The sequence below is a fragment of the Apteryx mantelli genome, chromosome 1, assembly GCF_036417845.1.
Source record: "Apteryx mantelli isolate bAptMan1 chromosome 1, bAptMan1.hap1, whole genome shotgun sequence".
NCBI lineage: Eukaryota > Metazoa > Chordata > Aves > Apterygiformes > Apterygidae > Apteryx > Apteryx mantelli.
The window spans coordinates 76,539,281-76,553,645 of NC_089978.1; the positions used below are offsets into that span (position 1 = coordinate 76,539,281).

The following is a 14,365-nucleotide window of genomic DNA, read 5'->3' on the forward strand; positions in this document are numbered from 1 at the left end:
CCCCGGCGCGGCCGCCTCCCCCTGCCCGCGGTATAAGAGGGGCGGCGGCGGCGGGCGGGCCCGAGCCTGGCGCCCGGGCTGTTGGCAACAGGTAGGGAGCGCGGCGGCCCGTGGGGGCGGTTGCTGTTGTTGTTTCCTCTCTTTAAAAAAAAAAGATTTTTTTTTTCTTTTAATACGATTCCCCGCGTAGGCTGGCTCGCGGACCGCAGCAATGCCGGCGCGCGGGGAGCGGCGCCGGAAGCACCGCGGCGGGGCGAAAGTCCCGTCCCGTCCCGTCCCGTCCCGGCGGCGGCCGGGCCTTTCCCCCGCCGCAGCGGCCGGCGGCAGCGCCGCGCAGCCCCCGGGGCCGCCCCGCGCCCGCGGAGCCGCCCGCGCGCCGGGGCCGCGGCGCCCCGGCGCCCCTCCCGCTCCGCCCGCCACCCGCTTCGGGCCCGCACCCTGCTCCCCTTTTATTTTTAATTCATTTATTTTATTTTATTTTATTCTTTTAAATTGCCGGTAGGGGTAAAAGTTTGCAGGGCTGCGCGCCGATCCGCCGAAACGTGGCCCGCCGGTAGCAGCGCCTCTGGGGTGTTGTTTTTTTTTGGGGGGGGGGGGGAGGGGGGAGGGCAGCGGGTATGCGGGGAGGCCGCAGTAGCCTAGGTCTGCTCACGCCCTCGTCGTGGCCCCCTCGCCTGCCTGCCTCTTCTCGGCCCCCCCCGTTTTGACAGGGGTTTTTAAATAATCCATCAAGTGCAGGAGGAGAAAGACGGTGTCATGACACGGTTAAATAGATTTAATGCATTTATGGGGGGTTTTTTTGGTACGACTTTAGACATGATTAAGAAGTCAAAAGAGTGTGAACCTATCAGTATAATCAGAAATAAACTTATCTGTTGATTTATGCTTTTTACCACAAAAACTCGTAGATTGAAAATACATGTTTAAACAGGATGCAAACACAAATATTTATTTTTAGCCTTAAAATTTTGGGCTTAATTTTATGCATGCTTGCTCTTTACAGATTTATGTAAAACTGAAATTATTTTCCCCTCAGGCATGTCATCCATTAAGATTGAGTGTGTTGCTAATGAGAATCACAAGATTGGGGAATCCCCTGTCTGGAATGAAAAGGAAAACTCGCTCCTGTATGTGGACATCACTGGTAAAAAGGTTTGCAAGTGGAATTCCCTCACCAAGCAAGTGCAAGCTATTTCTGTGGGTAAGAAACTGCTAAAGAATATTCTACTGAAACTATGAGTTGTGCATCCTGAGTTGATATCGTATTCCTGTAAAATATGGGCAGGACTCACATACTTGATGCAATTACATCCTGTAAAAGCTGTATAATGAACATCTTTTAGTGGGAGGAGACCATTCCCTCATACCTGTCCTTCCTAGGCCAAGGAACTTGTGCTGTTCACAGAAACTAACCACAGGAACTGACCAGGCTTAGTCCTGAGGACTTTTCCTATGACTTAATGTTATTTGCTTACATTTGTTCTGCTCCTGTGCCCCATGTGTTGTTTGTAGCCCACTATCTTTTGCTTCCTCTCTGTCCCAGAGGTTAAGGTTCGCCAATACACTTGTTCTCTATCATTGATATCTGTGAGAGTTTTGCTACAGATTTCATCGAGGAATTGCCCGTAACTTTTTCTTCAATATAATTTTGGGTGAGGATTTTGCCTAACTGTTTAAGAAGATGATATTTTTTAAGGTAACAGAGTCATCGGTTACAGTCTGAATAATTTAGGTGTTTATTCCAGAAAGGAAGGTGTGTGCTAGCCCTCATAAAGAAGGAGTTGCGGATTTACTTCTGAATGTAATACTGCAAATGTTTATTTGTCTCTCAAGAAATTTCCTTAGATGGTTTATATAAGTAATCAGGTTTTAATAATTTCTCATGTTTAATAAAACCTGGTGAAAATCACTTGCTTTTGTACAACCGTAAACTGTTCACATTATCCACAATAAATTGATCTGGACTTCTCTGCACTGAAACAAAATCAGTTTTTAAATGAAAGAGGGCCTGATGCAAATTTTGGAAATGTGGCTTTCCAGACTTGTTTCTTCTTGCCTTAGCTGGAAGAGTGTGCTTCTTCCTCCCACCCTATTCCTCCTTTCCTCCAACTTGGACCTTCTCTTAAAGGTGTAATCTCTTCTACATGATTTCTCTGGAGACACAGACGGGATAGTGGCTGAAGTAGCTGCTCTTTTTTTTTTTTTTTTGCTTTTTTCTCTGTTTAGTAATAAAATGGTCATAATTAATGGCTCTGCCTTGGGAATACCATGATTAAAGACAAAAAAAAAACACCCAAAGAGTGCCACATGATTAAAATAGTGGGTTGATGTCCAAAGTGGAAACTGAGAGAAAAATTATGCACTGCTAAACCTTATAGAGAATTAAGAAAAGCCCATGGTTAACAACAGCTTCAAATTGGCCTTTTCTACTCCACAGGGAGTACCATTACACTGTTATACCATTACACTTGTAACAGTGAGGGACCTTGTGGTTGGTTTTCTGTTTGGCATAAAATGGCAAGCGAACTTGGTTGCTGTGGATCCCGCTTAATGAACCCCTCTGCAGTGGCTGTGGGCTGAGCCGGGTGCATGGGCTCACATGCTCCTTTGCGCTGTATTTGTGCAGGCAACAGTTGGGTGGCTGCATCCATCTTTCTAGCCTGGTCGTCTTCTCGTCCCTGGGGGTGCTGCATCCAGGAAGTGCGGAGCTGTTTTGCAGTGGACAGGAGCATATGAGGGACTGGTGCCTGCAAGGAGAGGAGAGCAGGAGGATATAGGTTGCTGCGCTTGGGGGCTGCTCCCCCTGGGGGCTTCCTGGTTGGGACAGCTCCTGCAGGTCATGTCCCCAGGTGTTTGCTGTGTCCCCAGGTGCTTTGCTGGGAGAGCAAGTAGAGAGTTGCATTCCCATGCTTTGCTGACAAAGCCCCTACTGCTGGTACAGTTGTACTGGCAGAAAAAAATGCTTTTTCTGTAATTACTGGCATTTGGAAGAGCAGCAATGTGACTTCTTTTGGCAGGTGCCACAGTATGACTGAGGGAACTCTGCCAACCTGTCTATGCTGGCATGGGAAAAAAAAGTGGCACCCGCTCACCCAGCGTAGATGAGCCCAGATCACCGGCTGTCTCAGCAGTGCGTTCAGATGTCTCTAAGCAAAGGAATGATTAGAATTGAACCTGGAATTAGCGGTGCGTCTCAGGTGACATCCTGCATCACAGAGCTGTCCCCTGCCCTCCTCCCGCTGCCTTGCCTGGACACTGAGTGCCAGGGAGCCCGTGGATGCTGTGCTGGCGCCCAGTGCTTTGCACTGCCCGCTCTGCACATACGCTTCCTCACAGGCCTTAACAGGTCCGTTGGCATCCCTGCTTCAACACAGCAGGGACATGTTAAAAGCTGTGTGTGTCCTCCCTGGAAAGCAAGGCTGCAGTGTCACAGATGAGGCTCGGGGCTTCATAAATCCTTTTCGACAGTGTCGCAGTGTCGAGGCTGTCAGGAGTGGCTCTGCACCTCACCGGCTCTTGCTGTCATGCTGCTCCCCATTCCCCATGTGCTAGCACAAGCACGTGTGCAGCTGGGCAGCGTCTGTGTTCAGTCTCCAGCATGGTGACACCACTGCTGGGGCTGCAAAATGAAGGGGCTTCACAGGGTGGGAGCAAATAGCCAGAAAAGAGCAGCTCCTTTTTAGTGACAGTGCTGGCATATGGCAGTTATAGGTGTTCATGAAACTATTACCTAATTACATCACTGCAAAGCTATAAATGCAAGAAATGTTTTGTTTCTAATTAAAAAATTGGAGATTAGTGTCATGCATATTCCTAAGTCTTGTCCGTTAAATACTATCCCAGGTTTTATTGCTCTATTTAAAGTTATTGTTTCACATATAGCATGTAGATAGTATATAAATGTTGTTTTCATATTAATTTCTCTCTTTCTCTCTCTTTCTCTCTCTCTCTCTTTTTTTTTTAACTAATTCCTTTATAATAACCTATAATTGAGACTTACCTGCATAATAGCTCAAATGAGTAACCATGAAGCATTTACTAATTTTCTGCTTTGCTTAAACTCTTGGAAAGCTCTGCCACTCCTTAGTGTGTGCTTTGCTCATCCTTTTTCTGTGTTTTGGTGCTGCCAGAGGCATGCCTGAACTGCACAGCAGAGTGCAGAGGCTCATCTTGGAGATGGCTCCCCTACGTAGCGTGACCCATCTCAGTGCTGAGATAACTTACTTGGTCCGTGAGTTAGCACTGAGCAACTCTGCAGGACTGAGTTATCAAGGAGCTGCACTATACATATTTTACAGCTCCAGAGCTCTTGTGGCCATTGATTTTCCCCTGAAAGAGGGTGGGCCCTGCACAGCATCCCACTCTACAAAGTGTACATGCCCTGTGTCTGTCCCCCTTTTTATGATTTTTAAAGCACCTAGCAGAATCAGATGCTGGTAACGATTATTGCTCCTGGAAGCTGTGGTAGTAGTCAAGGATCTTGAGTTTTTGTGTCCCAAACTGGTAATTCTCTTCATAGCTACATTTTTTTTTCATTAAGTATAACCTCTTAAAGGTGACACACAAGGATCAATTTATATATATTTAGTTTTGTTGCTACAGAAGTAGGTTGTTTCTCATGCCTGTGATCCCACTCATTGAGTTCAATGTGCCAGCTTGCCTGTCTAGAGCAAACAGCAGGTAAGCAGAAAAGAAACATACTGTTATAGTACATACGTCTCTTCCCCTTTCCATTTCATCCTGTTTCTAGATGCTCCTGTGAGCTCCGTGGCTCTCCGGAAATCTGGGGATTATGTCATCACCCTGGGAACCCGGTTTGCTGCTTTGAAATGGAAAGACCAGTTGGTAACCACCATTACTCAGGTTGACAAGGATAAACCAAACAACCGATTCAATGATGGGAAAGTGGATCCTGCAGGAAGGTATTTTGCAGGTATGATGGATGCAGTTCCTTTCTCCATCCTGCTCAGTGTTTGCCCTGCTCCTCCCATTAGGTTTTGCTGTCTGCATGCAGTGGTAGATGCAGCAAGTGTTCATTCCTAATTAAGTGGTAGGGACCTTTTTGTCTTCAAGTAGAATTTAATTCCAGTTATAAATTTATATAAAACACCTGTCACCATCTTATTAGAACTATGTTTTTAAAAGGAGATCTGCTTTTCAGAGCCTGCTTAGTTTAATGTACTGTCCTTGTCTCCTCCCTGTTGGCCTGTTTGTTTTGAATGCTGGCCAAGTGCCAGTAGAAATATTTTTCCAGTAAGAAATTTATGATATCATACTCTTTGTTCATCATAAATCAAAACTTATAGATAGTGTTTTGAAAAACTGTGATATTGAGCCTCAAGAAGGTTCAGGGATGATCTTATCAGTGTGTATAAATACCCGATGAGGGGGGTGAAGCAGATAGAGCCAGACTCTTCTCAGAGATGTCCAGTGACAGGACAAGAGGCTATGAGCACAAATTGAAACACAGGAGGTTCCATTTAAACATAAGAAAAAACTTTTTTTCAGTTCAAACGCTGGAACAGGTTGGCCAGCGAGCTTGTGTAGTCTCCTTGGAGGTACTCAAAACCCGACTGGACACGGCCCTGAGTAACCTGACAATTGCCAGAGGTGCCTTCCAACCTCAGCGATTCTGTGATTCTATCCTCCTAGTTTTAAAAACACTATTCTGTGTGTCTGCCCTGTATTTAGGTTCCCAGGCTTCCTGTTGCCCAGCCTCCCAAAAACCAGTTCAAACTGACAACCTAAGTCACAAAGATGAGATTTGTTTTCAAAAAGGCTTTTGTAAGACTACTTCTGAGAGAGGATGATGAAACTTTTCCCGATGGCGTTACTATACAAAATGCTAAGATATATGGAAGTTATATTTTGACCACACCTTTCTTAGTGCTTGACGTGACTGAATCAAATGTTCTATAGAATTCGCTCTGAACACCGTTTCTACCACGCTTCAACAAAAGGCAGAGACTTCTTTTTTGTCATCTTCTGCTAAATGCAAGCACTTTTGAAATCTATCTTTCCTTTTTTGTTTTTAACTCAAATTCTCCCCTGAATTTTTGAAGCCCCCCACAGCTCCCTCTTGCATTGGCAGCAATGGGCATGGCCATAGCGAGGGGCTGCCCGCCTGACGCGGGGGAGAACCTATTCGCTCTGAACCTGCTTTTTCCCCCTTGGCTCTGCCCCCAGGTACGATGGCTGAGGAGATTCGACCTGCCGTGCTGGAAAGACACCAGGGCTCTCTGTATGCGCTTCTCGCTGACCTCTCGGTAGTGAAGCACTTCGATCATGTGGACATTTCTAATGGGCTGGACTGGTCACTGGATCACAAAACCTTCTTTTATATTGATAGCTTGTCCTACTCTGTGGATGCCTTTGATTATGACCTCCAAACTGGAAAAATTGGTATGAATCATTGCATTTTAAGATAATTATTTTTTGCCTAAGTATTAGGATGCTTGTTTTCATTCCAGTTATTATACAGATGATGAATTATGATCTGTGCTTCGGGATCACTTCTTCAGTATCCTTCTTGGGACAAAACAACAGAAACCATACTGAAATTAATCTGTGCCTGCATGGGCTCCTAGTTCAAACTAGTCAGAGGCTGTTGGCCATATTATAAAGTATTTAAAATGCGTGTTGGAGTTTGAGTGGTAATCTGGAATACTGTAACTAAACACAATGCATATCTGATCTTCCTGTGTAAAAAGGGCAGAGTGTTTTCTGTATGGTTAGATTTCTGTGGCTGCATATTTCTTATGACTGACAGAGTAGGCAAAGTAACAGGAATAGCTCGTAGTATGTCTTTTACAAAACTGCTGCTAGGCTTCTTTAGATTTTTTTCACTCTATTTTGTTTTCTAAAATATAAGCTCTTAAATGAAGATCCTGCAGACAGTGCTGAGCAACAGCTGGAAAACAGCAATTCAGAACTCTTCCTTCATTTATTTAAAACAAAACAAACCCTTAAGGGCTTCTGCAAGTTTGGGCAAAAGAAAAATTCCAGCAGCTTGGACTAATAATTTGCTTTTAAGTACATGGACTGCAGCATTTAGCTTTGAAAGAACCCTCTCAATTTGAAATTGAGTTAGTTTTAAAACTGTGATTTTAAAGTTGTTTTAGGTGTAGCATCTTGCACCAATGTCTCTCTGCTATGTTTATGGTTTACAATTGAATTTTTCTTTAGGATGTAGGATGTTTTTTTCTGTCTCTCTCTTTCTCTCTCTCCTCCCGTCTCCTTTTTCTGTGGGCAATCTGGCAATCCCCAGGAGCACAAAGGAAACTCATTAAAAATCTTTCTACATATGAGAAACACTGAAGCTGTCAGAGCATGAAGTAAACAATGTTGGAAAGTTGGATTTAATCTTCCTTAATAACAGTGGATAAAAGTTCAGATAGAAATGTTTGTTTTTAAATTGACAGTATGCTTTTGAAGTCAGTGCTTTTCCTAACTCTGTGTTTATATAAACTCTCAGTTTATGTATCTGAAGGTCAGTTTCGTGTTGGAATAGTGGTTTTTGGTGTGTTCCAGCAATCTGGCTGAAAAGTCTCCAGTTCTCCATTTGACTGAGACACACACATACTTGAAGTGATCCAAACTGCTTTTATAAAAGTAATTAATGTTCTGACTATCTATACAATTAATTTATTCAGTTATTCATTTAATTTGTAAGTGGGGAGCATGAGTGATATGCTAGAAAAGAACACCAAGAATAAGCATTATACTTTCACTGGATAGAAACCTCTCTACAGGCTTTCATGCTGAGAAACTCAGGAAACAAATGAGGCAGCAGAGATAATCCAACTATTTCTTTCATCTGAAAGTACTTAGGACTTCAGCACAGCTTTTGAAAATAATAGTAAGAATAACTCAGGCGGGCTGTGAGCAATGAAAATTTTAACAAATATCTCACCCAATTTTGTTGTGTTTTTTTTCTACCCTGCAGGCAACCGTAGGAGTATATACAAACTGGAAAAAGACGAAAGTATTCCTGATGGGATGTGCATTGATACAGAAGGCAAACTTTGGGTAGCCTGTTACGATGGTGGGAGAGTGATTCGTCTTGACCCTGAGGCAGGTAAGTCCTTGCAAAGGATGGACTGGAATTCTGCATTTAAAAAACAAAAGAAACAAAAATGAAGACGAGAGCTTTTTGCTCCCCTCAACACAAAGATAGTATATCTGTTCTTTTTAAACATTACTTTTTTGTTTGCAATATTAAGTCCTATCCTAGTTGCCTGCTCTTAAGACTTAGCTTGTAAATATGTCTCCTTTGCTCTCAGCCTCTGTTGTGTTGGAATAGGTAAGGTTGCTGAGGGGCTCACCATTATTCTTGTGAATTGTTTGGGTTAGCATCCTCTTGCGTCTTCCAAATTTAAGATCATTGGTAAAAAATGGATTAACCACGAAATGGCAAAGTTGACTTCTGCCTTTTTTTTCTTGTTTATTTAGTGTGGTGTATTGTTTTGGGCGGTATACCAAGGTTAATACAAGTCCCACATAACACTGATGCCAGCAGTGCTTTTTTTATTGTTTAAAATCATTTGCACCATAAAAAATTTTGTAATTGAAATCATAAAAATTATTTAATGAATCCCACAGCATTTTGTCATTCCCACAGTCATGTTTTGAGTGTGTCCATTGTCTGAGTCTGTCATGCATTGCTATCACATTTGAACTTTGGTGGTCTGCCAGGCATGATTTAGGCTGGTTGAAAAACACTTATAAGGCCTGTCAGAGAGACCAAACCACTCTGTCTGCGAGGGGCCAGGTGATGAGAGTGGGAATGCAATTTGACAGATCCCAAACAGCACAGGTTTGCATAATGCAGTGTAGGAGTGGCTGGGTTTCGTGGGTTGCGTGCCTCTCACGGCACGGAGAAGACCCTGGCACACATGTGAACAGAGCAGGCCAGGTGGCAGCATCTGTTCTGACTCCTCCAGAACCTCTTAGCTGAAGTTCAGGCCATGCTTTTCCCCTTGTCTTTTTATTTGTACCCGTCCAAGGCCCTGCTTCCTTGTGGTCCTGCGTCCTCTCTCTTCGGTGGGCAGAGCGCTCCTGGACAGCCTTCACCAGCCCTGTGAATACCCTCTGGGAGCAGTGAGCTCTACCACTTGTCCTCTCTGGTTCCCTGTTTTCACCTTTTTCCCCACTGGCCCTCTTCTTTTTTTTCATTTGTTGTGCCTTTCCTCCTCCCTTTTTGGAGGGAGGAAAAGTGTTTTCTTAAGGGAAAGCTAATGGGAACAGGGTCCGTAGGCAGATGCATAGGGAGAGTGTAATAAGAGGGAAAGCAGACGGAGTACATCTCCGTAATGCATACCCAGCCTCCAGCTATCTTCAGCTCGGGGCTTTCTGAGCTGGATGTGGTTTTAATATATTTAGTAACTCCTGGTGGGTTTCTCTTCCGTGGACTTGTCCTGTCTCCCCTCGAGCCCGTGCAGGATTCCCAGCATTTGCAGCAGATGGTAGCAAGAAGTTTCCCAGGCCAAGTGTCCGTTTCCAAAGGAGCCACCTTCTTTTGTGAACAATTCAAGCTCATCTGCCCTCTCTGTGCTGTTTTCAAGTAATATGTAAAATCTGTAGTTTGCTGAATTCTGAGTGAACTCTAACTAATTAAGGAAACTATCCAGACAGGTTTGAAGGTAACTTCATGAAGACCTCTCTTTTAATGCATAATAGCTGTCAAGCATGGCTTGCATTACTGTTAGCCAGTTGCAGATGTATTCAATGACAAAGAACTCATCTAAAGCATGTGAAGGATTTTCAGGTTTTCACTGATAGCAAAGCTTGAATTATGTTTTTAGGGGGTTGGTCAAGGAAACTTGTTTATTTGGCATCTTTTCTAAACAGAGTTTTTGAGGTAATGGAATTAGTTCAGGATAATGTGGCTTTTCAGGTTTTTTTAAAGGCACTTCTGGCTGGACAGCTGTCATTGGATTCAGGATGAGCTGCAGGCTGTGATGACTGACCCTGCTGGGTGTGCAGAGGGCTCAAAAGTGATGTCTGAACTTTCATATTGCCAAGTTTGGTCTTACCTTCCAGTCACTTAATGATCTGTTAGTTTTGTGCTATCACATCCTTTAATTAGGAGTTAAATATCTTCCAGTTCCTCCTTATAAATGTATTTTATAGTCCTTGGGTGTAAGGGGTCCACAAGATTTGCTAAGGTTATCTCTGCTATAGAAATGGAGCACAGATGAGTACTTCAGGTGAATTTCAGAGCATCCAGGTGCATCTTTTCTTGAGTCTGCGGGAAGATGTTTCTCATCTTAGAGCTTTGTAAGCAATATCTTCAGGGCTCTTTTCTGCTGAGACCTCTCTGCAAATACAGTATCTCTGGGGCTCACACCTGTCCTCCTAACAGTGCATGTTTTCTCCCTTTAATCGTCCTTCCCACCTGTTTTCTCCCAGACTTGGTGTCAGCCAGTTTCTAGGGTGGCCTCTGGAGTATTTTATGTCACCTATCCAGGCATGTAATCCTTCCGTTTCCAGCTGACTGGATAACCACAAAGTGCTGCTAGAGCCAGTTGGTGGGAGCTGTGTCTCAGGTCTCATACTTTGTCCTTGTCTCTCCCAAGCAACAGATAAGTCTTTTTTTCTCCCAATATTCCACATATTTTGAAAGATCTGCTCTTCTCAGGCAATCAACAGGTAACCAGGCATGCAAATAATCTCTGCCGGTCTAAATCCCATTACACTGAGGGGTTCAATTTTTTTATTTTGGCCATTGTGGGTTAATGCCAAATACACTTATTATACATCATCAGATATCCCTAAGTCCTCAAACTGTCCTAGCTATTACATAAAAGTCTCTTTCACCACTGTTGACCTGCTTTCTATTTTTATTTATTTTGTGATTAAAAGCAAGACAGTTTAATACTATCCAACGCTCCTGTCAGGGTTTTCAGTGAAAAAAAGGCAATTCCACTCATCCCTCTCTATCCCATGTTTTTGGATGTACTGTTAGGCCCCTACTAGTAAATTAAACAGTTCAGAGAATGTCCTTTAGTCCTGCATCATGTGGCATGTCGTAACTCACGTCACGTAGCCGTAACTCATGTCACGCAGCCAGGGCCGTCTTCCCACACCGAAACAGAGCCCAAACTGCCCTGAGGACATGGCATGCTGAACTAGGTTGGCTGAGCCAAAATTTTGCCTGGACTGCACCAATGGCTTAATAATATGGATGATTGGTGGCCCTGCTTTTACCTGTGCTTATGCCCTGCATCATTTTCCGGTATAGATGAAGCCACTTGGTCTATGCTTTTGCCAATTCACTGCAGTATTGCTGCTTCATTGCAAAAGACAAAAGCACAGTTGTTGGGAGAAAGCAAAAGCTTTTGTAGCAATAAAAGGGAAGACAAGGCTGCTTTGACAAATGCCTCCTGAGAAATGCTGCTCCACTCTGAAGTTGACCATAAACCTCTCATAGATGTTGAGAGAGGGCCAAAAAGAGGGCTAAGCATTTCGCTTGCTTTTTTTTCTCTTTATAGGGTGCCCTGTATTAAAGTTACTATCCTGCTCTTTCAATGCACCATTAAACAGGTAGTAACTGTAAGGGGACAAAGCCTTGTACACACATAAATGAGGGGCAAGGGGAATTACATATTTTGTAAGGAGACTTATAACTATATGATACCCTAGTATATTTCCAGAAAGAGAAATTTAATTGTAGGCAAATAAAATGGGCCTAATGGTATAAGCACATACTGCCCAGTTGTAGGAGGAATTTTGGAAAACTCCGCTCTAAGGTTTCTTAACAGTCTTTGGTTTAGTGCTGGGGGCAGTCTGTTTACTCATATCATAGGCCAGTAGCTATTTGATGGTATAATAAATGCATGATATTATTTATATTAGCTCTAAATGTTCTGTCAACTTCAGCTGTGTCCCATGTTCCCTATTTTATGCAAGTTTGATTTGAAAGTCTGTTGAAATCTCAGGAAAATCTAGTAATTCATCTTCCTTGACTTCAGGCAGTAGAGGTGTAGGAGAGCTGCATGATCTCTGCTTGCTCCAGGCTCCCTTTGTAGTCAAAGCAGGGAAGTCAGCAGGTCTGGGGCATGATTCAGGTGACCTATTTTAGGGAGAAATTATGTCCCATTTCCATTGATTATATGGGCAGCCTAGATGATGAGCTCAGATGTAAATGTCTGTGCTATAGATTTTAGCATTTAATTAGAAGGCTCACAGGGATTTGGGGCAGGATTCATTTGCGATAACTGAGGTTGAAACTTGCCAAATAATACATCGTCAACAACAGCATGACTTAGAGAAGTGTGATTTCTCTCTGTCCTGGTTCTCATCAGTCTGCTGAAACACAGCATGGGAAGCTCCCTCTGCCTGGTATTTGTTGGTGTGAAGCTATTTGCAATGATTTATTTAAATTCCCTATAGTAAGCAGATGAACCAGAAATGACATGCATGTTTTCCTCCAGGAAAAAGAATACAGACTGTGAAACTTCCTGTTGACAAGACAACTTCCTGCTGTTTTGGAGGAAAGGATTATTCAGAAATGTATGTGACCTCTGCCAGTGAAGGGATGGACAAAGACTGGCTTTCACGACAACCACAGGCTGGTGGGATTTTCAAGGTGAACAGTTCTTTCTCCTTTCATTTTAGAAGGCCTTTTTTTTTCCCTGTCCTTCATTTAGATAGCCAAACAGTTGGAGTGGTGGGAAGCAGGATGAGGGTGATGGAACATCAGTCATATAGTATGCTAAGTTATTGCTCGTAGTTTTGCTTCCTATTGCAGGAGAGGAAAGATGAATGTTTTTAGAGATATGAAAATACTTTTTGGCTTAGAATTTGTAAGAGTGCTGATACTGCAAACTTCTTATGCCATAACCTCTTGCTACTCTTTCCTCTGTCAACACAATTTAATTTTTTTATTACAAGAAAAATATGTAAATACTTTTGTTTTGTGCCTTAACCAAGGGCAGATAAGAGCATCTTTTATTTACTCTCTAGTTAGTTATAACTAAATTATCTCCTAAAAAGATATGTCACCTTGTTTTTTTAATTTGTTTTGGGTTTTTTTTAAGCCTTGCACTTCCATACAGACGCGTACCAAAGGCTGCATTGTCAACTGCAGGATTAAGGCCTAGTAATATCTGAGGAGAGGCTTTGGGGGGAATGGACTATGGCCTGTGATTACTTAACTTTGGAGAAATAGCATGGGTTGAAAGTACTGGCTGTGACGGACTGCAGTATACAAAATATAGTAGGGTATCAAATTGGGCACAGTCTTTTTCTAAATTAAAAGATATCTGGTGGTGAAAGAAAAATGTTTTACAGTGATGAATTATTGCACTTATCTTTTTTCTCTCTCTCTTAATAGATAACTGGGCTAGGGGTCAAAGGAATCCCACCATATCCTTTTGCAGGTTAAATATTCACTCTTCGGAATGGATTAAAGAGGACTGATTTAAGCAAGACGAGTTAGAAGGTCTTAATCTGGTATTTGGCATCTTTTTCTTTAAAACCATAACACTCTTGTAGTCTCCCATCAGAAAAAGGAGAAAAACTACTGAAATACATGGAATATTTTAAAACTGATTATTTTTTCCTTTAAACTCTATTACATTAAATAGCTTCTGGTACTTTTCCTGTTGTGCTAGAAAGATTCTCATCCTAATAAACTATTGAATATTGTAACTTTCTTCAATAGTAAACTAATTTGTTTTAACATCTTGTGTTTTTATTGTTTATTCTCCTGTCTCATTTGTGATTTATGCTATATTTATTTATTGATTAAACTACTTGGTAGTTTCTCTTTTACATAGTTTCAAAGTTTCTCATAAAATACCCATTTGTGGTTTTATTGCTGCTTTAACTGGAACCTCATTTGTACCATGAAATTCTCAGCAAGTGAATTCTTAATACTCATTACCGTGCATCTGCAGCTTTCTTTTTATATTATATTTTTGAGACCCTCAGCTGTGGACGTGCTTAAATTAACACTGATTAGCTGGAGCCTTCATCATCTCTCCCCACTGCGTGTCGTTAAGTTACTCATTTTGTCACATATAAAACCAAACTTTTGGGAGCAAGAACCATATCTTTGTCCATCCTCTGAAGGTCTCAGCCTGCTTTGGGGAGATCTGTGATGATAGAAAAGCACCAGATGTTTTTGGACGCTTGTGTTTAAAAGAAAACAATACCTGCACATGCCACCTGCCAGACCAAACTCCCCCACAGCTGCCAGAGAGGCGAGAGGAGCTCGCGTGCCCCAGCAGCAGCAGCAGCTTGCATGAATGTGCGGGAAAGAGAAGTTTTATTTTAATTGCTTTGTGGTGTCTTTTGTAAGTGGCAAACTTGTTCATTGGATTGCTCTTTTGCTGGTAACTTCAGGCCTGTCTGTGCTGAA

At 42.7% G+C, this 14,365-nt stretch overlaps 1 protein-coding gene across 2 annotated transcripts; it reads left to right on the plus strand.

The window, feature by feature from the left end:
* Positions 1 to 13,684, plus strand: RGN (regucalcin). Of its 2 annotated transcripts, none has more exons than XM_067289718.1 (7): positions 1 to 91; positions 1,037 to 1,201; positions 4,751 to 4,933; positions 6,187 to 6,402; positions 7,946 to 8,077; positions 12,435 to 12,589; positions 13,337 to 13,684. In XM_067289718.1, exons 2-7 carry the CDS (start codon positions 1,039 to 1,041, stop codon positions 13,385 to 13,387), a joined length of 900 nt encoding a protein of 299 aa, XP_067145819.1. In that variant the 5' UTR covers positions 1 to 91; positions 1,037 to 1,038; the 3' UTR covers positions 13,388 to 13,684. The 2 variants fall into 2 exon arrangements, with proteins under 2 accessions (XP_067145819.1, XP_013805852.2); XM_013950398.2 differs by lacking the exon at positions 1 to 91 and adding an exon at positions 480 to 553.
* The last annotated feature ends 681 nt before the right edge of the window (positions 13,685 to 14,365 follow it).